The following is a 26,850-nucleotide window of genomic DNA, read 5'->3' on the forward strand; positions in this document are numbered from 1 at the left end:
TGATGCAGATCGAGGTGGGGAAGAACCAAAATGCTCCTTTGGCCCTCGTGCAGCTGCTCCCTTGTGGAGCAGGGACAGGAGCCATGGCCCCACTGTCCTCCCAGCATCACCTCAGTGATGGGTGACGGGATGGGACCAGTTCCCAGCATCACTTCATTTGTGGGAGAAGAGGAAGGTTAAATGTTTTCATAGTGTCTTCAAAACCCTTCAAATCCCTCTAACCCAAGTCGGAGAACACTTCACAGAGCAGTGTTTTCTGCCTTCCCTGACAGAAAGATTTCGTTAATATTTGATCAATGAAGAAAACATAGCAGCTGTTAGCATCATTTTCCTCTTGAAGCAGATTGTCCTCAGGTAAAACAAAACACAATTAAGAGACTAGCAAGGTCAGTTATATTAGACAATCCATATCCTCATAATGCAGATATTTCCTTCAATGTCTGTCACCAGCATCAAATCCCCAACCACAGCAAGATAATTGGCAGCCCTGTTCTAGGGGGAAGATGAAATGGTTTGTGCTGCCACCAAAACCAGCCTGGATTTTGTTTAAGTGCAGGAGCCTGGGGGTGATATCGCTCATCCAGCTCTACTGCTGGAGAGCCATGTATCAAAGACAGGCTTCTGAGGCAGCTTCTGTCTCCCTCCTATTTACTGCTCCATTAATTACAAACCAGATGCCAGGGCAAGATTTAAAAGTCAACTTTATTTGAAATCCTGTAATGTAAAAAACTCAACCACAACAATTTTTTTTTGTGGTGGGGAGGGGAAACATGAAGGAGAGAAATGTTCTTTAATCCTTTGCTTATAGTTGTTCTCTATTTTATTTTTAACTCTTATTTTTTTAAAGTTGTGGTTATTTTTTCTTTTACTGAGCGGCAAAAGGAATTTCTCTTTTTATTTCTGTCCCCTCAGCCCCCAGAAGAGTTTTTAGGGTTTTCTCTGGGAACCAGACCTCACTTAAGACCTTCTCTCTGCCAGCTGGCATTTCTGTCACACATTCCTCTTGCTGTTTATGCCCCAAGACTGTTCAGAAATATAAATGCAGCTGCCCACTTGCTTGACAATGTTTTATTTGGGGATCATGGAGGTGTAGACCTGTTCTTCAGTGTCTGCACAGGTTTCCAGGTGTCCTGGGGCTGCTGGAGACATGGCTGGGGCTGAAGGCAGTGATATCTGTACGGCACAGCCAGAGATGAGAGTCTCCAGACTGCTGGGATGTACAAGGATCTGGATGACGAGCTTCTAGCCCAAGCTCTGGAGCACCCTGGGCAATCAGATGGAATCATGGAATTGATTAGGTTGAAAAAGACCTTTAAGAGTTCAACCATTAACCCAGCACTGACAAGTCCACCACTAAACCATGTCCCTACAAGAAGGCAGCAACAGGGAAAGGTGTCTAGAGGAATCTGAAGATTGTCCTCGCTTTGGAAGGTCCCCAAGAGGTTGGCGCAGCCATCACTGAATCTGGTTGCTGAATCTTGGCAAGGCTTGAATGGGTCCCTCAGGCTTACGTTAGCAGCACAGTTATGAGCAAGGCTAAAAGTCCCCTCACACAAAATGAGAAACTTTGGCAAAAAGGGAGGCAGAGCTGTGTTGTACCAAACTAACAGTGCTTGTTTCCATTTCCTAGCATGCCAGCATTCAGCCTCAACCAGGGAGGAGGGAATGGACTGAGGAAGCAAAGGATGCAAGATTAGGAACTGGCTCCTCTTGTTTTCACCCTGCCAGCTCCCCACCAGCTCCTGCATTTTCCCACTAGAATTTTGATTTCCTATTTACTGTGGGATTAACCCTTTGGTTAATCTCAGATCATTTAAGGATGACTCTCGTGTAAGCAGCCAATGTGTTTAATCACGGCAAATCTGATTTTAGCAGACTGTAGAGAGCACAGTGTAAGGACAGGAGCAATAACATTATTCAGCTCCTTGCTTAGAAAAGCTTTGACCTTAAATAAAGTTTCCCTGTAGTAGCATGTTCAGGAAGGTGTAGTGCTGCACTCTCAGCTAGGTGATGGGACTACTGAAATGTAATAAGACAGTGAAAAAAATAAAAATCCAGCAAATTTACACAGGATTTGGAAATGTGCCCACATCATTAACTACTATTATTAATTATCTGAATTTTCTAACTGTAAAATTTTTGGTAGGAGTAAAGGAGGATGGCAAGAAGATAAACCCATGTAACGGTTTGGAAAGCTTAGAAGCTGGGAGAGTTGGGTGTGATGCCAGTCACTACAGTTACATTCTCTTGTAAATGTGGGAGGGGAAATAATCTGCAATCACAGAATAATTGTGACCCTTCCAAGTGGAAGCCAGGGCACTGGGAGTTTGTACTGGGGCAGAGAGAGCCTGGGGAAACCAGCATATTTATTGAGAGAAATAAGGCACAAGGTGGCTGCAGCAGCTCGAATCCCCAGGCAATTTTGCCGGTGCACTTGTCAGCATTGGCACATGCTGCAGCAAGAGCAAGGTGCAGTGATGGGTTCTACAGTTTTGGGTCCCAGCTTAAAAACTGATCATAAACTGGAGGCAAGTTTAGAAAGCTACAAGAGGGCTGTGCTGGAGGGCACTGTGAGCAGGGGGGCACCACATTGCAGGGAGGAGCCAAGAAGCACCATAGGAGGGACATCAGCTGAGGGGATCGAGCAGCAACTCCACATCTGTGACTGTAGGTTACTGCCCAAGCCTTCCCACCATGTCTGGGCCATGTCAGATGATGGAGAAATTCCCTGAGGCAGCTCCAATCTACAGCTTTTACTGGAAAAATACTTGGAGTTTCAGTAATCACCCAATACATGAGCTTTCCAATGGGGACTTCACCTGCAGATACTCCTGTGTTGGATTCCTCACCTCTTAGGATTGGAAACTGAACTGGACATTCCAGAACTAGACATTCCTACCACAGACTATTTTTGCAATGTGACAAAAGAAAATGAATGGGATGTTAATGGGAATATTGTTTACAAGGGGAAACTGAAAGAACTATTTACATATTGCTTGGAGGAACAGTGGATCTGTAACCAGAGATCCAGTTATTCAGTAAGAAATGTAGCTGGAAAGTCCAGCTACAAGGGTAGAAAAATTTTGGGTAAAAATCAAGCAGCCAGTCAGTCGAGTGACTTAAGTACATGAAAGCCTGGCTCGTGGGTCCCAGTTACAGTGGCTCCTACTAACAAAGGGTGATCTCTAGCCCGTGGACTATATAATCTAATCCGAGATCCAGTGCAACCATGAAAATGGAGGTAAATGGGAGAGTAATGTAAAACATGATTAAGACTTTGCTAAGCAAATATAATTGGAGCACTTACACAGAGAAGTGGTTTGAGAGAGTTTTGAGCAGTGGGAGGAATTCTGGTCTTGCATGAAGGCTTCACATCTTTCTTCCACTTCTGGAAAGCCCGTCGAACCAGAGGCGCTGTTCCTCCCTTTCTCCTGGTGCTCTCTCCTTCCTCCGGCTGGGCGACGCTTCCAGCAGTGAGTCCTGCCCTGGCGAGGGCTGTCTGTGCCTGGTCACGGAGGGAGCCGCGGTCATTCCCGATGGCACGCCATCTCGTGTGTACTGAGGGCAGCGGGCCTGCGCTGGGACAGCCCGGTCCTGCCCCAAGGCCAGGCTCGGGGACAGCAGGAGATGCTGGACAGCCCGGTCCTGCCCCAAGGCCAGGCTCGGGGACAGCAGGAGGTGCTGGTACCGCGCGGTGGGGCCGGGGGGCTGCTGAGCCCCGGCTGCCAGTGCGCTTGGTTCCCCTAAAAGGCGATTGTGCTTTGGCAAACACGGCTCCTGCCTTGCCCCAGGGGCGCAGCAGCTGCCGCCCGGCTCAGGCGCCCAGAACGGGCCGGGAGTTGCACCGGGCGGGACGGGGGGAGGTTCGGCCGCGTTTGCAGTTTGCGGTACCGTGTAAGAACCGCGTCTCAGTGCAGTACAACAGTACCACACGTCAGCCTCGCCTCCCCTGAGCTCGGGAGGCTGCCCGCGGGTGAGGCTGCCAAGGGACCAGTTATGGCCACCACGCAGAGCCGTGATTTAGCATTTTACGCGGCGGCGGCATCCCGGCAGCCCTGCTCTTGCATTGGGAGCTCACCGCAATGCCGGAGCTTTCTGGCTACTTCTGGGAAAACTCCTGATGTGGCTGTGCAGAAGGACGGAGCCAGTTCCCAGCTCGGGCTCGCTTCAGCGGAAGGATGCGCGGGGCGGTCCGTGCGGCCTCGGCAGCGATGGAGGCACCGCACGAACACCCACCACAGACGCTCCTGCTCGAGCCCCTCGGCCGAGGCGGCAGCGCCCGTGACCCAGCTCGGGGTCTGTCCCACCGGGGAGCCATTCCGGCCCCTCGCCTCCCTCGGTCTCGCGGGGTGCGGGCTGCGCTCCCCGAGGCACCCGCCCGTCCCCGCGGCCCGAGCGCGCCCGCCCGGCGGCGGCAGCCCCGGCCCGCTCCGGCCCCGCCGCCAGCGCCGGCCCCAACTCCTCATTGGCCGCCGCCGCCGGAGGGAGGATGACGCCCGGGCGGGAGCGGGCGCCGGGGGTATAAAGGCCGGGCGGGCTGCGGGCCGTGCCGCGTTCCCGCTGCCCCGCACCGCCCCGCCATGCCGCGCGGCTTCCTCGTCAAGCGCAGCCGGAGACCCGGCGGCTCCTACCGGGCGCGCCCGCGGGAGCGGGACCCTGACCGGGACCCTCCGCCCACGCCGCCGGCCCCGCCGCCCGCCGGCGAGAACGGCCCCGCCGCTAGACAGGGAGCGGAGGAGGAGAAGGGCGAGGAGGAGGAGGGAGCCGTCGCCGCTTGCCCCGCGACGTGGCCCCCCGGCGGCGGCTGCGGCGGCCCCGGGCTCACCCCGCCGGAGGCTCCGGCCGCCTGGGGGGCCCCGGGGCCGTGCAGCGCGGCGGGGCCGCGGGCGGCTCTCTTCGAGCGGTGCCTCAGCTCCCCCGCCTCCGCCGAGTCCTTCCCCCTGGCCGCCTCCTTCCCGCCCGCCGAGAAGCTGCTGCTGCAGCCGCGCACGCCGCTGCCCGCCCCGCCGCTGCCGTCGGTGCCCGCGCTGAAGCGGCCGTCCCGGGCCAAGGCGCCGGCCAAGAAGGGCAAGGCCACGCGGAAGCTGAGCTTCGCCGACGAGGTGACCACCTCGCCCGTGCTGGGGCTGCGCATCAAAGAGGAGGGGCCCGAGGGCCGGCCGGGGCCGCCGGCGGGGCGCACGCCGCTGGGCGAGTTCATCTGCCAGCTGTGCAAAGAGCAGTACGCGGACCCGCTGGCGCTGGCCCAGCACCGCTGCTCCCGCATCGTGCGCGTCGAGTACCGCTGCCCCGAGTGCCACAAGATCTTCAGTTGTCCCGCCAACCTGGCCTCGCACCGCCGCTGGCACAAGCCGCGTCCCGGCCCGAGCGCCGAAGGCGCCGCCTCCGCCCCGCCGGGCAAGGAGAACAGCCCCGAGCGGCGGCCCCGCGGCCCCGCCGCGCCTCAGCCACCGCCGGGAACCCGTCAGCACCGCGGCGGCGCGGACAGCGCCCCGGCCGCCCCCGGCTCCGGCCCCGGCCCCGCTCACGGCGGCGCTCCCGGTGCGGGCGGCGGCCCCGGCGGGGAGGCGTTCGCCTGCCCCTGCTGCCAGAAGCGGTTCCGGCGGCAGGCTTACCTCCGCAAGCACCTGGGCACCCACGGGGCAGCGCGGTCCGCCGCCTTCGGCCCGCCGGAGCGCGGGCCCCTCACCTTCGCCTGCCACCTCTGCGGCGCTCGCTTCCCCTCGGCGGACATCAGGGACAAGCACCGGCTGTGGCACGCCGTGCGGGAGGAGCTGCTGCTGCCGCCGCCGCCTCCCGCCGGGGTCCCCGAGAGCGGCGCGGCGGGCGGCGAGCGGCAGGGCTTCCCCTGCAAACACTGCCCCGCCACCTTCTTCAGCGCGCCCGGGCTGGCGCGGCACGCCAGCAAGTGCCACCCGCCGGAGAGCAGGCAGGTCCTGCTGCTCCAGGTGCCCGTCCGGCCGGGCTGCTAGGCCCGCGGCCGCCCCGGTGGGACTGCTCCGAGAGCCCGGGCTAGCCGAGCGAGCCCTGGCCACGCTGCAATTCCTATGGAAAGTCGCGGCTCTCACGGCTGCGATGTCGGAGGGGCCGCCCGGCGACTCCCGGCCGGTGCAGCGACGCGCGCCCGGCCGGCACGGCGGCGCGTTGGGCCAGGGGCCGCACTGCCGCAGCTCCACAGCCACCGGGGCGGCAGGGGGACGGCGGCAACAGGCGAGAAGCCCCGCCAGCATCGGCCGGGAGGCGGGCAGTGCCGAGGCGTCGGGTGGCGGCCCACCGCCGGTACCGCCAGTATCTTCCGTAACGACGGAGAGAATTACGGTTGTATATAGGGTATCTAAAGAGAGGAATTATTTTTCGTGAGAAAAGGAGCCTAATCTAGTGACCTTGTTTTCGTAGCCTTAGCCCCCGAGCTTCAGCATTCGTGGTGTACTCTAAGGTAGCTGAGAAGGTAAATGTTCATATTAAGTCAGTGTCAAGTCACATAATAGCTAGCAAAACGTATGGGAAATTAATCGTGCTGTCTGCTTAATTGAAATACGAGGTGTTGATCTTCTATAGCTAAGTACGCATCTCCTGCTTACTCTGTGTCTCTGTCCTCTAGCAACTGTGCGGTAGGCAAAACTCGCGTCTCCGGCAGCTGCCCGTCCCCAAAGCTGCTGCGCTCCGTTCGTGGCTCGCTAGCGCGGCACGGGCAGCAGCCGGGAGGGCGGGTCGGTGCCGCCGGGCCGGGCTGGGTTGGCAGCGTGTGGCCCCGCCGGCCCCTGCGCCGCGGGCAGCGCAAAGCGCCGTGTGTGCGGCTCGCCCTTCCAGCGGCCTCCGACCCCTCTCCTGTGAGCTGCGCTTTTGATGTGAGCTCCTCCGAGTCTTGTGAGCAGCTGAAATTAGGACATGAAGCAGTCTTTAGACATGTTGCTAAAGCACAGGTGATAGGCTACCTTCCTTCTCCCCAATGACACCTACCTTTAGCAAAGCAACCCGCCGTGTGTGTTCCCCGGCTTTGACAGTGCTCTGGCCAAATGCTTTGAAATGCTGTTGAATTTACCAGCTACTGACACTTCAGCCAGTATTTATTTTTTGGTTTATTTATTTATTTATTTTTTCCATGAGTGCTTGTTTCTAAATGTGGTAGTAGATGAGGTTAAAAATAAGGGCAAGAAAATTCAATAAAAGATTTAAAAGAAAGCTCATGCCTTTCTTGAATTCAGCAGGGCAAAGTGGGTCAGCTGGTGACTTCTGAAGAACCAAACTGATCCCAGTTGTAGTCTTTGTTCTAACGCTCTCTCTGACGTAAGCATGCAAAATATTTCAATCTCTCGATTAGCATCCTCTAAAGCAATTATTTCTGTAGTTTTATATTTTCCTACACACAACAAAAGATGTATCATGCCCAAAGGCTGCGAGCAAGCGATAAGTGCTTTATGTTAAATGTGCTTCACGGACTTTGTCATTTTAGTTCCAGAACCTGGACAAATGAATTAATACAATATAACCTAATGCAGCCAAGATTTGCTTTCTGACAAAGGAGGCTAAACTTGCAATTCACTAATATGCCAAAAATAAAGCATGTTAATTTAAGTTGTGCATTTTTTTGTCGTTTGTTGACAGCAGAGACTTAGGTAAAAATGCCTGTTTATGGAATTAAATGAGTTTGTCCCTGGAGAAAGTCACTAGGTTTTTGTTTTTTTAAATCATGGTTCCTCTTTCTCTCCTTGTGTAGTCAAAGATGAAGGGCTGCAGACCCAAATGTGATGATTATTAACTGCTCCTACAATTGACACCTGAACAACCAGTCTGCCAGAGGGAACAGCCTATGTTTTGTATTACCTGCAGAGCTCCATGCAATCTATTTTCTAGATCTGGGGAAAAGTTTTCAGCTGGGCATTCTTGAGAACTTGTGTGTGCTTTTTTAATACAAAGGAAAACTAAGTTGTGTATTGCATTTAACTGCTTCATGTGCATGTAATACACAATTCTTCTATAAATTGGACTAAGAATGTAATCAGGGAAGTGAATAACTAATATACAAAAGGTGGTAAGAATAATTTTATTGGATTATTAAATAACATGTCTTCTCTTCAACCATTACAAATTTGTAGATACTACATGAATGACAATACATAATTTCTTTTTTTATTGTTGCCCATATATTTACACATGCAGTTAGTACCGATGCCATGCTACATTTTGTTAACAGCATTTTGTTGTTTACTAGACTCAAAATGTGAGCATTTAATTTTCTGTAGGAAAATACCTCTGGGTGGGTGGAACTCATGTACATGTACTAATCTGCGCTCACAAGGTTGAAATTATTAGCATTTCAGGCCAGGCTCCCGGAGCATGTTCCCTTTTCTTCCCTAGGACCCATCATCACAGCAATGAATTTCTATCAGGAAAGTGTTTGTTTTTATTTTTTTTTTTTTAATGTAAGAAAAAAGAATATACATCTAGATGAAACAGCATAATAATAATGGCTAAAACTCATGAAACTCAATGGCATTTACTATTGACACCACTTGGAAAAGCAAACATTATAAAAATATTTGGAAGCCGAGCATAAATAGAATTTCAGAACAGTGATTTTTTTTTCTGGCATAGATTATCTGCAGAATTAAGAAATGATACATCGCTCTGTGATGAAAGGGTGCTATGAGCAAATTATTTCATTTGGATTCTGTGATACTTGAAACGCCATTGAACTATTTTATCCTCAACATAAATAATCTGTACACATCTTGTGCATTAACATTGTGACATCTGACAAACACTTTACAAATGCAACTTCAATTTAAAATTGTACATTCATTTTCAAATTGTACATATTTCTTTCTTTGTTACAGAGAAAATTGCAATGGGGCATAATAAATATAGTGTAATCCAACTGCAGTCTCTAATTCCATGTTGACTCAAGATCAACCAGAGTTAAAACCCAAAGTTAATCATCCATAATCATCCAAGTAGGTAAAAGGTGCAGGGTACAAACTGCACTGCAAAGGAAAAAAAAGGCTGACTGGAGTTTGATAAAAAAAAAAAAAAGCTAAATTATTAAAGTAAAATTCCAGTGTCACTGTTTAAAATAAACATACAGAAAAGGAGTATGCAGGGCACGGGTGCACACACATTTGAGACATTATCCTTGAATGCACGGCGTGAGCAGTAAAGCCCCGAAGGCGGTGAGTGGCTGCGGGAAGGGTGGCCAGTGCTCCTCACTGGAAAGCTGCAGGCATCTCCTCTCGCCCCTTAGGACTTGTTGGCTGAGCCGGAGGAGCGGCGCAGCTTCATGGACATGCGGCTCTTGCTAGTCCGAGGAGACATTGGAGAGGCTAAGTCTGTTCCATCCACCTGTGCTGTTGCTGCTGCTGGAGTTTCTCCCGGCTGAGTCTCTGGGCAGAAGCCTGCAGAGGACAGCAAGAACCGGAGGCGTCAGTGCCGCCTGCCACACTCGCAGCACGGGATCTCTTAGCAAGGGGCTGACAGGAATTTCAGTGCTGCTGTCACTGCCACAGCATCTCCTAGCCCTTTATCAGCTGTGGGTGCTGGTATTGCTCGTGGAATTAACAACTGCCACAAATCCACCCCTATAGAAAAGATGATTGCAGAAACCACTGAGCTATGGGACTGCAGAACCCCCTTGCTTTAAGCAATTGAGGCAGCACTGAAGTGGGCAATGTTCTCCCGCTAACCAGGAAAACAAACAGCTCCAGTTCCCTTGCAGGGATGGGGAATCATTAGTCAAACCACAACCCAGAAGAATCCAGTCTTTAATGAGAACATGAAGGTTAACAGCTCATTGCACATGAAGGGAGCTCTAGGAATGCTGCTGAAGAGGTGGAGTGAATTGGGGGCCAACTGAGAGAGCAAAACATCTTCTCCCATACCAACTTTAGTTTGTGCTTCAAAAGGCAAATTCCTACAGGGCCCACAAGGCAGAAGCTTGAACAGATTGTACTAACTGGATGCACTATATGTTAACGTTTCTTTGTAAAAGGAACAAGATGAATTTGAGACAATGATATGTAATTCATTAGCCCAGTGCCCAGAGCTATGCTCCAGTGGCCCCAGAGACCTCACTGCAAGGGGACAGAGCTCTTTCCTACAAACAGCCTGTCTCCGAATCTTCTTCCATAGACATACAAAAGGAAAAGGAGAAAATATGAAATCAAAATTACATTCTCCTTCCCATGCTATAGAAAATTAATACTATTAACTCCCATCTATAAAACTAAACTGCATTTTTATTAGTCATTTACAGCCACTGGCAGTGTGATTGAACTCAACTACCACAGCTGCCTCTGAAGGCTTCTAACCCATATAATTTAGAGACAGAAGCCTGGTCCTGCAGGTGTGAATGGGGAAACCCCTGTGGACTGCAGTAAGCCAGAAATCACTTGCTATTTCTTCCACATCATGCTATTACTGGTAATTCTTTAAAATAATAATGCAATAATCAGAACTGAAGATCTCTCTGCCGCAGTATACATTTCACAAATAAAGGGTGGAAAAATCATTCCAAACTGGTCATGATTTATCTTGAAAGATTCCACTAAAATCGAGTGAGGTCATAAGGTAAGACATCTAGGAGCAAATTTAAAAGATTGTCATAAACCTGTGGTATTTAGCAATCTGGCTGTTCTTGCCTGGTACCTCACCTGCCTGCTCCAGAGCAAGAGCACGGTACTTTCTATCTTCAAACTGACACGACCCATCAGAGTGACAGGGGAGAGAGAGGGCTGTTATTTGTTCCGCAGCTGGTGACAGTAATTTTGTTCATGAACTAGGTACTTCACTGCCAAACAATCTGGAAAAGCATGATAATGCCTGACTCACTGTGCCTTATAGAAAAGGCAAGCAGGGAAACATGCATTCGCATTTTCTGAAATTCTATCTTGTTCTGATTTTACAAGAAATTAAAGCATTTCAAATGGTGGAAATTAGAGAACAGAAAATAACCGTTGTTGTTTTGCACAGCATACCATTCACAGCTAGCGTGAAAGACCTTCCGTTTCAAGCCTTTGCCCTTTACCTTGATGTGGCCAATGCTTTCTAGTGGAGGTTTTGGAAGGAGAAGAAATATCACAGCATTTCTTTCTTTGTTGAGAATGAAGAAGTGATGAGGAAGGAGGAGTGGAAAGAAGTGAGGAAGGGGGAGGAGAAAAGATAAAAGATAACAGGTGTGAGACATGAGACACGAACCGCAGAGATTGAAGGGTATTAACAGATGAGCACAGAAAACGGAATTTCGAATTTCATTATGCAATTGCTGCTCATGCTACAGGTTAAAGAGAGTGATGAGTTAGTTATGTGCAATGAAGCAACAGCTCTGAAATACGGCATCATACTTACCAACTAAGCATTACAAGAAAAAAAAGGAAGGGAGAGAGAAAGAAAAGAATTCTATAACATTATCCAGATCCAACAACCTTATTAATAGCAACTGAGACACATCCTAAACACTGTCTGAAATGCTTGCTTAACATTGGTGAAAACAGGTAAATACTCACACACATACACACAACTGATAAGGAAAAACAAATGGCAACTCGATATATGGCTTCTGTTCTCCAGCTGTTTCACAGTTCTGAATACATTAAAATTATAGCCAGTCTTAACATGATACTCCTGAAATACTGAAGCAAAAGCAGCTAGTTTTAAGCTAGCTAGTCTACATTGAAGGGTTAAACCCTAGTGTGAAATTTTATCATGGGCTTTTGGAAAAAGAAAACCTCAGTCTGCCCCATTATTTCAATTAAAGTATTATTCCAGTTGTAGCTTAAAATTTTGTTTCTAATTCCTGTGGACACAAGCATAAATTCACATATAACAACATTTTTTAAAAAGAAGCTTAGAGCTATTGAAGAACAGAAGTCATGTAAAGTGATTTTCACATCTGAACATACCACACCAGAAGAGTGAAGAACAACAGCAATTAAAATAGATTTAAAGTCTGACAGAAATTAACAGATTAATTAGTAACTAAATTTCTTTGGATTTTAGATAAGCATATATATACATACATACGTTCACACACACATGTGGATATTAAATATATTATATAAAAATTTTGCAGATTTTGCTTCCCCTTCGGAGTTTTAAAATTTTCAGTATAAAATGCTATTATTTTTATCTTTCTCCACAATTGTCCTGGTCCTGGTCAGGAAGTGGTAATTTTTGCAGTAGCCAGGAGGGGGTATGGCTAGGACCTGGAGGTTATTCTATAGCATCCTGTGCCATTTTCTGGGGAAAGGCTCACTTCTGGGTCAGTGTAGTGTGGTGGAGGGAGTGGTTGGGTATTACTGTGGGGCGGTTCACCTCCTACATCAAACTGTTGGCCTCTTTCTTATACCCTCCAGTACTGTTGTTGTTACTGTATGTTTTCTTATCTCATTGATGCTTCCAGTAAAAATTGTTCTTATCTCTTCAGCTTTACTTTTTATGCCTGCAATTCTCCTCTCCAGCCTGCACAGGAGAAGGGGAGTGATAGAGCAGCACATGGTTTGGAGCAGCACATGGGTTCAGTGGGAACATGGAATTGGAGAATACCATTTCTAAAACACAACAGCCTTCTTTGGTGCCCAATGTGAGGCACCAAGGGTTGAGACAACAATAGTTCTGCCCAGAGTGAGTTGAAAACAAATTTGTTCTAATCTGATCTGATTTGTTGCATTAGGTCCAGACCTACTGGTCACAGTGTTGCTTGGTCTGCTCGTGTGGGTGTGGTACCTAACCCTGTACATGTTTTTGTATATCCACTATGTGCTCATTATGGTGCTCTTTTTCAGAGCAGGGAGAGGGATTAGGATTGCTTTGTTGCTGTACTATGGAGTATCAGTTTATGACTTGGTAAAATAAAGGGCAATGAAGGTAATTTGGGATGTGTATTCAGTGTTTCCCTTCTATCCTTACTCAGGCACTAGCTCTGGGGGCCCATTAATAATCACATCCAGTCTGTGGGGGGAAACGGGGAAGATGATTTTCCCAGCTTTTCACCCCCTTTTCCTCCTTCAGACCTCTTAAAACAGCTTCTGAGAATTCTGAATTCCTGCTGGATGTTAAGGAAAGCATATTTTTGTTGCTAAGTCTGCCACTTCTCCTCAGTGCAGTCTACATCATATTTAGAGTCAGGACAGAGATTTCTTGGGAGGTCATTCCGAGATCTGCCCTGAGGGTGGATGGTCATGTGTAGCACAGAATGTGGGAGAGAATGGGCCATTTTGGGGAAATTCTCTTCTCTAATGATTTAGCAGTTCACCTACACAAGCCTGATAAAGTGACAGCATATTTGCAAGGAGAATGCTGTGGCAGCTCCAGAGAGGAGCAATACAGAAGATGTGTGTGCATCTACATGATGTACTTTTACAGCCAACTTCTCTATCCAGGAAGTGATGTCTTTCCACACTTCAGTGGCCCAGATGGTTTCCCTCTGCACTGCCAATCACCCTTTTTACACTGTTGTAGCCACGGAGCATTTGCCACCATGCACGAGTCAGTGTAGAGGCCATTCCTCTCATTCACCTGAGGCCAGCTGGATGGCCTTCAGCTCTGCACCCTGACTTGATCTACCTTGTCCCTCAACAGCTTCTGTGACTCGCCATGTAGGACTCCACACGTCATCCTTCCATTTTTGATGCATCCCTACAAAATGCTGGGAACCATCAGTGAGGAGAGCGTATCCTTCTTCATTTTCTGGTAGCTGATTACATAGGGGGGTTGGAGTTGTGCTACTGAAGAACGTTCAAGAATGGACAGGTGGATCGGGCTGCCAAGATTTAAGTGCCTCAGGTGGATCTGGACTGGAACATAAGGGTGAATGACTTCTGACTTGGTGGGCCCCTAACACCTCAGGTCATCAGGGAAGAGATGCAACATCCAGATGGGCTTGTGATTGAGGAGTGGACACTATACCCCAGATTATCCATAACTATAAAACATGCACTGCAATCAGTCAGGCTAAATGGGTAAAGACTCTCTGGTGTGGGGGATGAGGGTTGAAATTAAAAATGTGAGCAGGCCTGGCAGTTTGATTACATTGCAATCCCACAAATCTGCCTAGACAAGTGCTATGTGCTGACAGTGGTGGAGACAACAGTGGATGGCTGGGACACACCCAGTGCCTCACATCACTGCCCAGAACACCATCCTGGAAACAGCTCATGTGGTGACATAGCATCCCCAAAAGAACAGAGCTGGACAATGGGACTCATTTCACAAATATCCTCATAGACACCTGGGGCATCATATTCCCTATCCTGCACCAGTCTCTGGCAACCAGGAATGGTACAGTGGACTGCTAAAAACCACATTGAAAGCAATGGGTGGTGAGACCTTCAACACTGGGATCTGCATTTAGCACAGGCCCCCTGGTTAGTTAACACTAGAGGATCTACCTTGCTTGCCCTGCCCAATCAAAACCTCAATGTACTACAGATGGATATAAAGTCCCCGTGGAGCATATGAGAAATGTGTTAGGGAAGACAGTTTGGATTAATCCTGCCTCAAGCAAAGACAAACCCATCCATGGGATTGTTTTTGCTCAAGGACATGTGTGCATTTGGGACAGGGAAACACAATGTGTAGCTCCAGGGAATTTGACTTTTGGGTTAGAACAGCCTGAAATGTTGAATTGTATAGAAGTGGTTGCTGAATGGCACTGCCACTGTATGCCAGAACTACTATGGACAGTGAATATGAACTGCTCCAATTGTGAGCTCCTGGTGCAGCTTGCAACCACCTGACAACGACCAATCCTCCTGCCCTGGAAGATATCTAGGATGGACTGAACCCACAGTCATCAACTAAAGGAAGTCAACAGACACCTTGGAGGGATGGTCATTACCCATGGAAATGGCACTCATGCTGATGTAGACATGAAGATACACGTAATAGTCAAAAGGTGCAGGATCTGGGCATATTGGAGATGGTATAGAACAAAGGGTGGAATATGTCCTGGCTCTGGCCAGGACAGGGTTGATTTCTGCAGCAGCCAGAAGGCAGCATGGCCAGGACACAAAGGTTATTCTATGCAACTTTGTGTCATTTGCCAGGGATGGAGGGAGGGCTCGCTTCCAGATCCGTGTAGCATGGCAGAAGGAGCAGTTGGATATTGTCAGGAATGGGGTGTGTCTGTGTCCATGAGAATTGTTTGCCTCTTTCTTGTACCTTCTGTCATTAGTATTGATATTGTTGTTGCTGCTGTTCATTTTCTTATCTTACTGCTGTTTCCAGTAAATTGTTATCTCAACCTGCGCCTTTAATGTCACCAGTTCTCCTCTCTAGCACCTGAGGGAAGGGGGAATGATCAACCAGCATATGGTTTGGAACGGTCTCAGTGGGAATACTGAATTGGAAAATACCATTCTTAAACTACAACAATATATTTAGTTATCCAAAATATAAAAATAGGGTTATATATGAAGGCTTTATGGACAAATGCTGTGGAGTCAGAAAGAGCTAAAAATAAACAAAGCAAATGTCTTTGGACTTTTAAGAGGCAGAAAACATCGGGAAGTGATCCATATTTTTCTCCTCTTAGATTTGACAAGTGACAAATACCATAGCTTGATCAGCTATGATATTTTGGGGCCATAATACAAAGCCATTTCAATTGCCTCTGAACAAGGAGGTGGGTCAACAAAGTTGAAATGTGAGATTTTCAAAGTCCATTTGAAAAATTTAGTATCTTCTACTGATAGTATCTTGGTTATTTGATTCAGAAATCAACTATTCAAATCTAAAATGGAATTCTAACTACACACAGACTAAATTAGAAGTGAGGTGAGATGGAGGAATCTGGAGGTAACAGAAGATATGTGCTGCCATGACTAGTCTTGCACATCAGTTTTGACTTTCAAAGGAGAGGCCTGAAAGTGCTGCATGGTAAGACTACTCTCAGTTCTTCTGGCTTTATCACACCTCATTGTCTGGATCAGCACTGCCCCAAGTGCTCTGTCTGTGAGTGACCATAGGGGAAAATAATTTGTGCATGTTGGTAAATTTTGATGGTCTTCTGAGATACTTCAGCGTGTCCCACCTGACCTTCAAGGAAGAGTGCAATCATTTTTGTACAGCTTGTGCCCTTTGCCACTCTTATATATTTCAGTCCAAATCTGGCCAAGCTGTCCATCATGCTTAGCAGCCTTGCTAGAATCAAGTCAGTTATGTCTTTCACTGATTTTGTGAAATGAGGAAAGGAAGAGAGAAGCAGATGTAGAAAGACTGCAAAAGCAGCTGCAAAGCAAGGCAAAAAGGTGAGATGGTCTAAAGACCTGGGAGACCAGAACTGGGTAGAAGAGAAAGAACTAAGAGGCATGAGAAAGAAGACAACAAAATAAGATTAAGTTTCCGGCAAAACATCAGCCAAGACCATGTCCAGTGAAGAATGCTCTTCAAAACCTAGCTGGAACTATGTGTGTAAGGTAAGTCTATTTTTCTCTGCCAAAAACCAGAGAAACCCTCTAGCTAAATTCCCAGTCTTTCCACTAGTGGAGACTAAGGCAGAGCTAAGAGAGCTTACCATTCCTACAAACTAATGTCCTATATCAGTCTGCAGGAGGTGGTCATTTTAGAGGTTGCAGTTTGCTTATGTACCCTGGGGCTGGTAATCAGTGTTTTAGAAATTCTGGTTTGCCCTATACTTTAAAACAAAAATGGAAGTAATTACACAAGGCAAATGTCACAAGAAAATAAAGTAAAAAAATTAAAAAACTAGAAAATGTCAGGATTAAAATTTTTTGTTCCCTTGTGTGTATGCATGGGATGCTTTTTAATTGAACAATCATGCTATTTTTTTCAGTAGACCCATTTCATTAAATGTAGAAAGTTGATCTGTTTGGGTTTCTAGCAGTCCACCCTGAATTTACTATCTCAAAGTGCTGAGTGTACCTTCACCCAAGTGGTTGACTTTAGGACAATAGTGTGGAGGGACAGAATGTAAGAAAATAAAGATAGTGCAGAAGGTAGTCTCACACCTGAGGAGTTGCAGCTGTACCAATCACCAAAGATTAGGAACAGGCCTGCCCTTAACAGGCCACAGCTGTGTCCAATAATACAAGTGCTACAGAAGAGTGGGTTAGCTGGGTGAGGGAAGAGTTGGAGTTTGTTGGCTGTGCTGTGAAGAAGAAGGAGTCAGTGCTATGAGGAGCTGCCCGTGAGCAATGACCAAGAAGGTATGGAACTTTTGCAATAAGATGACAACACAATAGTTCAGAAGTGTATAAGGTTTCAGCTTCAGCCATTCCAACATTAATTCTTTGGAAAAAGTCACTAAGTTTTGAGGTTTTGCTTTGATTTGGAATGAAGAAAAAGAATCCTAAGTTTGTACTGGAGAAAGGATAATGAGAAGTTCTTCCAACCCTTCTAGACACAGAGCCCTTACTTCTGTATTTCAGCTTCACTTCCAATCACAAACCACCACAAAGTGTGGCTCAGATCCTTCTACGGTGACAAGATCACCATCATTCTCATCTGTGAAGGGGTGGTACAGGGCCAAGAAGATTATTAGTTTCAACGTTTCACAGCAAGGAAGGAGCAGAAGAAAATACAAGCTGTTGCACTAGATTTTTAATTGCGCAAGGCTGAAATCACCATTACCTCTACATTCCCCTGCTTCCCTGACTGCACGGTGGCAACCCCAATTAGTCTTACTCTGGGAGTGGGGCAGGAGAACTGTTCTGAATGCAGGCTTGAAAAGGCAGGAATGATTGCTGAGACCAAAAAGCCTGATGCTTTTGTCACAAGGAATATACTATGATGAATGTAGAGGGGCCTCTTCAGAAATGTACTGTAATAACGTACTAGTCTTAGTAGGAAGAAAGGGAACAAAAGAAGACAGAAAAAAGGAACCTAAGACATGTGTACATTTAAAAGATCAGAATCTTAGCATCATGAGGTCAATATGCCCTTCAATATAATTGAGCTTATCATTGACAGTTCCCTCAACCTAGTCTGTTGTCACAGAGATCTGGTTCACTCAATATCTGCATAGGACGTGTTACCCTATTTAGCAGAGTATTTCCAGTTACTCAATGTAACAGAAACAGCACAAGGTAAAAAACAGAGGCAACTGAATTGCGTTCTGTGATTAAGTACAGGTAAATCTCAATTTCTTTAAATGTACACATTCACTACTATAGTCAGGTTCCTACACATGGGAAGGTGGACTTGTCAGATAATTTGACAGGGCAAACTAAGCTTCTAGATAAACCAGCAGCTGCCACAATCACATTGTACTGAAGAGCAGTCACAATGAAAAAGGAAACGGCTTTTGCTGATGTCTGAACCTTTGATAAAATAAGTCCATCTGAGAAAACGCAGTTTGTTACCGAATGGCATGTTCTCTATTTGCTCTGATTCTCATAGCTCAAATGGAAAAAAATGGCCAATGTGATCCCAACAACAACAAAATGGTAACACCTGGTGATGGGCTGTAGCAGACTCATAGTTTCTAAGACCTTTCTTAGATGAAAAAATGTATTTTCAAAAAAAGGAGAGTACTTTATAAAATTAAACATATTCAGAAGTTGTAATCACTGAGATCATGATCCAATAAAACAATTATATCTATAATATCTAAAATGTGGGGTTTTTTTTCTTAGCCTCTTCTGGTCAATAACTTTTTATTAAAAGAAGCTCCATATATAAATGAAATATTTTGTATTTAAAAAATTTGATGTATTCTTAGAAGCTGGCTAGAAATTTTCAGATGACATGGACATCTGGCTGGGAGCCTGCAAGGTTTTGTCTGAGTCACCTTGAGGGTGATAAATGCATGTGGATTCCCAGGCAGGACTACAGCACCACTCTTGTGTGTAATCCTGGCACAGTTCAGTGCTCTGCACATCTTTTAAGAAATCCACCTGTTGCAGGGCCCCTGGAAATTTAGGGGTATCTATTTTTTCAATAGCACTGCTGGTGAACTCTTCTTTGGGATCACAGTCCCTCAGAAATTTGGGTCATCTGCAGCAACGTAGCTCACAGGTCTGCCTCTGCTAGAACTGGAAACCAGTGGTTTCCAGGCTGACCCCAAGCCCTAGGGTGACCTTTCTGGCAGTGTTATTTTACACCTGCCTCAGGCTTTAGGGTTGTGCCCTCTAGAGTCAGCTTGGGGGCAGATGGATCAGTGCTGCTCCAGGCACTCTGTGCTGGAGCTGAGTATCAGAGTTCCAGGAGCAGGGATGGAACAGGGATCAGGCTGCAAGCAGGACTGCCAGAGCATCCCCAGCTTCTCTTGGCTGAAATGCAAGCTCAGTCGGGCAGAGGTGGGGCCAGGCTGGGTCACACTGTGCTGCACATCTGTCCTAGGAAGCTCTGGCTGCTCCTGACACTGATGTCTTGGTCACTTCCACTGCACAGGGCAAGGTCCAGAAGAATGTGGCTCCCAGGACAGGACATGTTTCATGGTATGCAGACACACACATGCTTGTGTGCAGATGTGAAACACATCACAAACTCCTATTAATGAGATTGCTACAGAAGATTATTAACTTTGATAGAAAAGTTAAAACCTAGTTTCTAAAAATCATAATCTCCTTTCAGATCATGCTAGAGAGTACCAATTTTAAAAGAATACAGGAATTGCCGCTGTAGAGAAGTGTACTCTGAGGCCCCAAACTAGCAGAAAAGCAGTCTTGCTTCACCCTGAAAGAATGAATTAGAAGAAGAGGGCAGAAAAAACTTGGCTTGGAATGAGACTTCTTAAAATGAATGGGCAGAACTTCAACAAGTGCACTAGAATATAGAATATATACTAGCCATACAAAAGTGTCTGGTGCTGAATATTCACTAGTTCCCTTGACAGGAAATGTGGCAAGGACTGGTATATCTTGTTATTGTTTTTAATGTTTGTTTGGTTTTAATATTTCTAGTTATAGATTTTTCTTATTCAAATGTTTTCATACTTTAAATCATGTTACTAATTTTTATACTGCTTTAATTAAATTACTTAATTTTGTATGCCTTTGGTCTCAACTATTTCTGTTAGCATAATTATACCACTTTTTATAGTTTGAAACTGCACCTCATTTCTAGTTATTGCTTGTATTTTAAAGGAGCCTCAACATTTTAACATCTTTCAGTCATTTTTTCTGTAGTCCCATAATAATTCTTAATTGATAATAAAAAAGATCATAATTAATAATCAATTTCTGTATATATTTTGGAAGTGAGAAACAAATTTCCAGATAACAACTTGCCAAACTATTCTTACAAAATTTATTTCATTTAGATTTACAAGTTTTTCCATGGAAGCACTTTGATTATCATTAAATAAGGTTTTTCTGAACAGGGGATTTCAAGTGTTACACATTCTTCTTCTCCATCTCTCCTAGGTTATCACTGCAGAATGTCTTACAACATCAATGAAAGACAGTACAGGGTACAAAACACACCACTGCCATCCAGTACTACTTGTTCATGCTGAGAAACAAAGGTCAACACAATAAAGTGTTACTCATTCAACAACTGTCTCTATCATTAGTTACCTTAATCCCAGAACCAGTGTTAGTGCTTCATGCAGACCTGAGGTTAGTAAAAGACTAAAACTTTTAGAAGATGTAGTGGTCATTTCTCAATCAGTGTGAAATTCTTTTTAGTGTGAACAAGGGCAACAAGGAAAGTTTGCATACAATTTGGTTACAAGCTTAGTGTTCTAGTAAAAGTAAGAGGAACAAAGGGTTTTTTTGGACACTTTGTCTTACCTTCAGATAAACAGAACTGATATTTAATGATCTAAAAAGAGGGGAAATAAAATAATGAAATAATCATAAGGAGTTCAAGAAATGTCAGAACAGGAAGGCCTTGAGTTACTCATTTTCTTTTACCGATTTTCTTATTAGTAACAAAAAAATGCAGCATCCTCTTATAAAACAGGTATTTTACTGGAAAGTAAAAACTACCTTAAAACCAACTTTGTGATTAATAACATGGGAACAAAATTAAGATTGCGAGGCTCAGATTTTCAGTTTAAAACTTTACATTCTAAACATGTAGTGAGCCTTGAAACTTTCTTATGAAGAAGGTGCACTTAAAAATGTTTCTACCTTAACCAGCCTACATGACAGTACCAATGTTTCCAAGCAGACTTTATACAGGAGATAAAAATACAGGGTCTGGTTGCTATATTAAAGCATCTTGCCAAATCTTAATGCTAGGTATTGGCTTATGATGCCAGAAAACAGAATGAAGATTTAAAGTCAACTCTGCCCACGTTCTCAAACATGTATATTCTTTCCAATTAATGGTAACTCTTCATGATGTGCAAAGGTCTGAATTTTTAGCCTTTATAAGTAAGGATACTGCATTTCAAGTTTAAGATTTTATGAGAACTGTTTGTTATTTCTTACCCGTCTCTGAGGGCAAATGGTGATAAGGTGCTGGGCAAAAAACCTGAGCAGCAAAATCTTCAAATGTTGTAGGCTCTAGATGATGTTGAACAATTGTTTGCAGGTATCGCGCTCTCTCCTCGTAGCTGAGTTAGCCAAGAATTAAGGATGAATTTATATCACGTACTGGAACTGCTAAATATCGTTGCCTAGTAATTCAGAATTTTTGTTTTAGTTAAATACCTATAATGTATTTCAGTGTACACACTTATTTTTAATTCTTTATATGACTGTGATATTGTCTGATGCATTGACATAATATTAAGTGTAAGATACACATGATTAATGTAAACCTTATGGTTTAACTGTATTCTTTTCATGTCTGATGCAGAACTTCCTGAAACTGTTTACAAATAACAACAACGTTTAAGTAACTGATTTGCCTGTATTCCGGTCACAATTAAATATAAAAACATTTCAATTTTCAGGAGATGTAGCATAAAACATACCTTAGCATTAACAAAACAAATTACTTTGCACTTTTCCATAATAAACTGCTTTCATAATCCCTAAACACACACACATTTAAGACAAATATAGTGAAATTTCAGTATGGGGAAAAATACCTTCTCAATTACGTCATTAAAACAAGCGAGAATATCTGCAAAGAATCCACAGGACTCTTAAATACTGGTTAGCAGGGTGTTGGCAGGGCACTGATAGTAAAATACTGTATTTCTTTTTTTTTTTCTGTGTTCTCCCCCTCCAATATTACTGACAAGAGACTGGTATCTTGAAGTGTTGTTGTTTTTGAAGAACCCTCTCCACGCTTCTTGTTCCAGCAGGCCCGATTGTGCTGTAGGCACAGAGAGAGCGAGAAAAAGAGAGAATATTTCTGCTGTTCATGAAAGCAACTATGGAAATGGCTGTCAAAATGTAGAGCAGCAGGCAGCAACATACAATTATCAAGAAAAAACACCATGCTGACTTCATGTTGTATAGTTGCTGAACTGAGAAATCAGTTAACCTTTTCTCACACAACTTTCAGAGTTCTCCAGCTGGACTCAGTATATTGAATGAGGGAAACCTTCTCCAGCTATCTTACACAAACACAGAAGGATCAAAAATTTTCCCTGACATTTACATTTGTGCCCACTTTTTTTTCATATTTTATTTCCAGATAGTGAGACAATTTTCTACTTGCATAGTTCTGTTTTCCAAAAAAATACTCCAAAACAAATCAGCATGCTGTGGAGGAATGCATTCAAAATAGGTTTCTTTAAAATTCTGGGGTCTTATTTCAGGTCTGCTGTTCTTTTGGGGGGAATCTGGGACAGTGAGGAACTTATTTTTCTGACTCAATTTCACCACCTGTGAAATGGAGATAATACTCACATTGCACATATTTTTTAGCAATCCAAACACAGAAACTCATGTATTATACATGATGAGCATTTTTAATTACTAGTGATAAGATTTAAAATAATGATACTATTTTCAGTTATGATAAGCAATAAAATTCCCAACACCCAATGAAAGTTAGGAACAATAATCTTCATATTATCTTACAAAACTACATTTCTACAATTACAGAACTTTTCCTACTCATTTTTTGCAATTTTTTTCTGTACAATATTTACTGTAGATTTTACAGTCTATCTAAACATGAAAAAATATAGAGACTATATTATCTAGAAACAAGTTTCAGTGAATAAAATTATTTCTATAATATTTCCTTAGACCATAACTAGGTTACATAGTGAAACTGGGAAACAGTTTTCTCTCCAAAATCTGCACTCTGAATTCCTTCTGAATCCAGAGACAGCTGAACCACAGCAGAAGCCTCAGTTTGGACAAGCTAAAATAGAAGCACTGGGACAAGAGAAAATATAAAAATCTCCCATTGTAATGATTCTTAGGTTGGGGGATAAACACAGTATTGAGCCTGAACAGAGGACAGTAATATAGCACAGTTTTTAAGAAGTTATGTATAAGTGGTAGAGGATGAAACTGATGGTTGAAGTCTAAATAATACTACGTATCTCACAACTTGTTGAAAAGCACTTTTTTTTCATTGGGGGAGATTCACAGCTGCTGAATTTTCTGCAGTTAATAGAGTCCTTTGATTCACAGCAGTGCCCCTTGCACAAAAAATACTGGCCTTTGTGTATTACCAGAAACTAATTTTCTATTTGGCTGAAAAGGGAAAAATGGGGTTATTGCTTCTCCCTCCTACAGAGCTTTTCATTATGCCTGATGCACTCAACTTCTAAGCTCTTCTGAGAAAAAAAAATAACTGAAGAGGCAAGAGGTAGAAAAATGAGCTTGTTAGCACATTAGAAGTGAAGTATCTTGGTGGGCCCTAGAAATTCCCAGTGGTGTGTTAACTTATCACTCTATGCATGCTGGCACTGATAGTCTCCCAATTGATCACTCTCTTTTCGCACCAAAGGTGCTGCCAGGAAGCAAAGGCTGAAGGCCCACAGGAGAGCAGGCTGCTATCAAAACAAGCTGTTTTTGAAAGTCTGCTTGAATGGGTAAAATGCTTCATGAAAAAGTAGGGTAGAGACACCTACTTGCTTTTAAAATGCTCTACTTTTAGAGGTCTCTAAAGGAAACCTTTTAGTTTATCCTATTATATCCAAAGCTTATACACAAATAAGGCAAAATGAAGGAAAGTTACTGCTTTGAACATGACAAGGACATTCTTTTTCTCTAATCTTGGTACAATCTCCTAACCAAAAATAGAAGTCTTGAGATAGATGCTGATTGAGGACAATAATGATGTTTTTGTTAGACAGTGAAGAGGATATGCTTATATCAGTTCTACAAGTCTAATTCAAATGCACACTTAGTACACCAAGAGAAAAGTAATTCAGCTAGCTGGGTTGCTGCTCATCCTAACAATCCACAAAACCATCTGCAGCTTGCTAAAAACCTAACCCACCTTAAAAACAAAAAAAAATCTGAGGCAAACTCCAAATCCAAAGCTTGCTTTGCTCCGCACTAAGAAATTACAGACTCTCCTCAGAAGAACTCTGTTTCTGTATTAGAGACTGCAGTGATGAGATACTTTTATCTTCTAGTAATTTGTATTTTGAGAACATCCTAGTTATTTTGAAACTCCAATTCTACTTGCTTTTGTGACTAAGATAATCCAGTTCTATGCTCTATTTGAATGCAACTGTCTGCAAGAGTGACCATAAACCCATGGAAGCTAATTTCTACATTACTTCTAATAGGTTAGACATTTATTTCTTTAAAACACTGCTCTCTAGGAAAGACTTATTAGCACTTACAGATTGAGTGGCACATACAAACTCAATGGCTACTAATAATAGGGCAATGCAAGCTGTATTCTTACTTCAAGTGGATGTTGCCACTGGCATCAGCAATTAAGATGGAATGGGAAGGAAGCACAGACAAACCAATGGAGAAAGACTGGCACAGAGAGTGACAAAACACCTAAACAACAGAATTGTGAGCTGTTTGCTTCTGAAGAAGGTGCTAACTGGAACAAAACAGAATGAATAAAAATGTACGATATACATTAATTGTGCCAGCATTCACCCATATATGTCAGCTAAAAACTTGCAGATGCATAACTACAAAAAACATAACAACAAAAAAAAATTACTTCATTATACTTCTTCAGAAGAACAAGTTCTGAAAAATAGAATCAGTACCAGAAGAAAATTAGGAATCATATCTTTATAGGTCACTCAGGTTGTAGTCACTTCAGCCAATATTTCATTTACATTAGGCTCCATTTTACTTATTCTCTAAATCTGTAATTATTCCTATTAATAATTATCTGAAAAGATCTATTATTTGAAAATACTGTACTTTCCATTATTAGACCTGTTGATTTGCACTTGGGAACATGCACTGAAAGCCTGGCTGTCAGATCACCTACTTATGCCCAATCTTTCTGAAAAATATAATTTCATGTCTTCACCTAATAGCTCTCCATCTCTGTTGATTGTATCACTTCCAAGCTTTAGATTCCTACGGCAAAATACATCTACATCTGCAGACTCTTTATGCATAATCTAAGCTAAAACTTTTTCTAGCCATCTATCTGAACAAATTACCTAGGCTCTTACCTCACATCTCAGTTACTGCCATATCCTTTTCTCTGGCCTAAATAAATGCATTTTTAATCCTTTTATAATCTACTCAGAGCACTGCAGAATCCACTTTCTGGATGTAGTTCTTAGATGATGCATTCTCTCAGACACTGCCACCAGTCTGCCACTCCCTAGTGTAAATGCAGGCTACTAATTTGAACTTTACAGTCCATACCTATTCCATCCATTTTACCAAAACCACTCACCTCCAGTCAGTTAATGCAGTCACTCTCACTAATCTTGACCTTTTGGAAAGACACTTTTGTACCTTCTTCTATGTGGCTTATGTGTAGCATCAGGTCTCCACAAGTGTCCACAAACAATTTCCAAACTCTACCTTCCCCCAAACTCTCCCGTCACTATGATTATTGATTTTTTACAATTTACTGTGTCATTCTGACTACACATTTTCTTTCCATTCTTCTTCACACTTCTCAGTTTTACAGCTGACTAAAGTGCATTACAATACATCTAATATTTTTTAGTTAAGGAGTGGATGGATGACTACTGCTACAGTCATTGATGGAATACCAATCCTAAAACGACATTAACCTGAAGCTGGAAAAAAATGAAGAAAAAAATAGTTTAAACATGGAATAAGATTTCCAAGAATTTATTTAAGAATAAAGCACTTCACAACTATGTAATCAATCTGTTACCAGAACAACTAAGTGTTAGATTCTCAAATGAGCTGGAGAAGAAATTCTACTGCCTGCTCCAAAAACCATTTGATAAAGGTTTCCTGAGCACGGACTGGAAAGTCCCTGTCCAGGGACTCTCCCAAGAAAGTACCATAATGATTAGACTGTAAAGATGAGCATCTATGTTTCCTGTGATTAAGAAGAAATCTTATTTTATGAAATAAAGAAAAATTCCAGCAGTGTTGAATTAAGACACTTTTATGAAAGCTTTATTCATAAATCTTCCCTCCTCATACTTATGTATTTGTATAAATGTGTAGTATACGTGGGCAGTATACCATGATATAACTGCATATTGGTATGTAGATGCTTTGGTTCCAGAGCTACAAAAAAAAGACAGTGTTTTAATGATTGTCTTGAAATATCTCCTAGGAAAAAAGCTAGAACATGCATTTCCAAATAGCAAGATGGATTTTTTTCAGGTTAAATTACAAACTCCTCTCAGAAATGCATGTACAGCTGCATCCCTGGCAGTTCCAACAGTTAGCAAAACTACCTAAGAAGTCAATATATATTGATATGATTGTGGAGAGTATGACTTTGTTTGCCAGGCATTTGGAAAATAATTTAAGACACGCAGAAACTGAACTGCAGCTCCATCCTTACCTGGAAAATGAAAATCCTACTCCCAGAGATACTTTCTTGTAGGATATATGGACATTTGCAAGAGGATATATGGACATTTGCAAGAGGTTTTTAATTGCATAC

At 44.0% G+C, this 26,850-nt stretch overlaps 3 protein-coding genes across 9 annotated transcripts in view; 1 reads left to right on the top strand and 2 right to left on the bottom strand.

Moving 5' to 3' along the window:
• Positions 1 to 817: 817 nt before the first annotated feature.
• LOC128936439 (uncharacterized) lies at positions 818 to 4,466 on the bottom strand. The gene is made up of 3 exons (XM_054275374.1): positions 4,079 to 4,466; positions 3,308 to 3,505; positions 818 to 1,264 (listed from the first exon to the last, which is right to left on the bottom strand). Exons 1-3 carry the CDS (start codon positions 4,464 to 4,466, stop codon positions 1,080 to 1,082), a joined length of 771 nt encoding a protein of 256 aa, XP_054131349.1. The 3' UTR covers positions 818 to 1,079.
• Positions 4,467 to 4,580: 114 nt separating this feature from the next.
• On the top strand, positions 4,581 to 6,130 carry INSM2 (INSM transcriptional repressor 2). Its single transcript, XM_054276241.1, has one exon. It carries the CDS (start codon positions 4,581 to 4,583, stop codon positions 5,970 to 5,972), a length of 1,392 nt encoding a protein of 463 aa, XP_054132216.1. The 3' UTR covers positions 5,973 to 6,130.
• A 1,895-nt stretch (positions 6,131 to 8,025) lies between these two features.
• The window catches only part of RALGAPA1 (Ral GTPase activating protein catalytic subunit alpha 1), a 130,008-nt gene continuing 111,183 nt past the window's right edge, over positions 8,026 to 26,850 (bottom strand). For 2 of the 7 annotated variants that reach the window (XM_054276117.1, XM_054276114.1), the window contains 3 exons: positions 21,333 to 21,457; positions 10,971 to 11,085; positions 8,026 to 9,392 (listed from right to left, as the gene is read on the bottom strand). In XM_054276117.1, the coding sequence (XP_054132092.1) occupies positions 9,296 to 9,392; positions 10,971 to 11,085; positions 21,333 to 21,457 (337 nt within the window). In that variant the 3' untranslated portion in view covers positions 8,026 to 9,295. Of the gene's footprint in view, positions 9,393 to 10,970; positions 11,086 to 13,459; positions 20,509 to 20,687; positions 20,719 to 21,332; positions 21,458 to 26,850 lie in introns of those variants that run through there. The other 5 variants (XM_054276119.1, XM_054276115.1, XM_054276116.1 and 2 more) reach the window with 4 other exon arrangements.

Source organism: Melozone crissalis, unplaced genomic scaffold (assembly GCF_028551555.1).
Source record: "Melozone crissalis strain CALT ecotype California unplaced genomic scaffold, PUWL_Pcris_2 ptg000018l_1, whole genome shotgun sequence".
NCBI classification, from domain to species: Eukaryota; Metazoa; Chordata; class Aves; order Passeriformes; family Passerellidae; genus Melozone; species Melozone crissalis.

Excerpts from the sequence above, each read along its gene's own strand:
- INSM2 (XM_054276241.1), top strand. The coding sequence starts at position 4,581 with ATGCCGCGCGGCTTCCTCGTCAAGCGCAGCCGGAGACCCGGCGGCTCC.
- LOC128936439 (XM_054275374.1), bottom strand. The coding sequence starts at position 4,466 with ATGAGGAGTTGGGGCCGGCGCTGGCGGCGGGGCCGGAGCGGGCCGGGG. Across the intron at positions 3,506-4,078 it reads CAGAAAGCTCCGGCATTGCG|GCACAGACAGCCCTCGCCAG; the intron begins GTGAGCTCCCAA and ends CTCCGTGACCAG. Across the intron at positions 1,265-3,307 it reads CTCTCAAACCACTTCTCTGT|GGTGCTCCAGAGCTTGGGCT; the intron begins GTAAGTGCTCCA and ends CTGATTGCCCAG.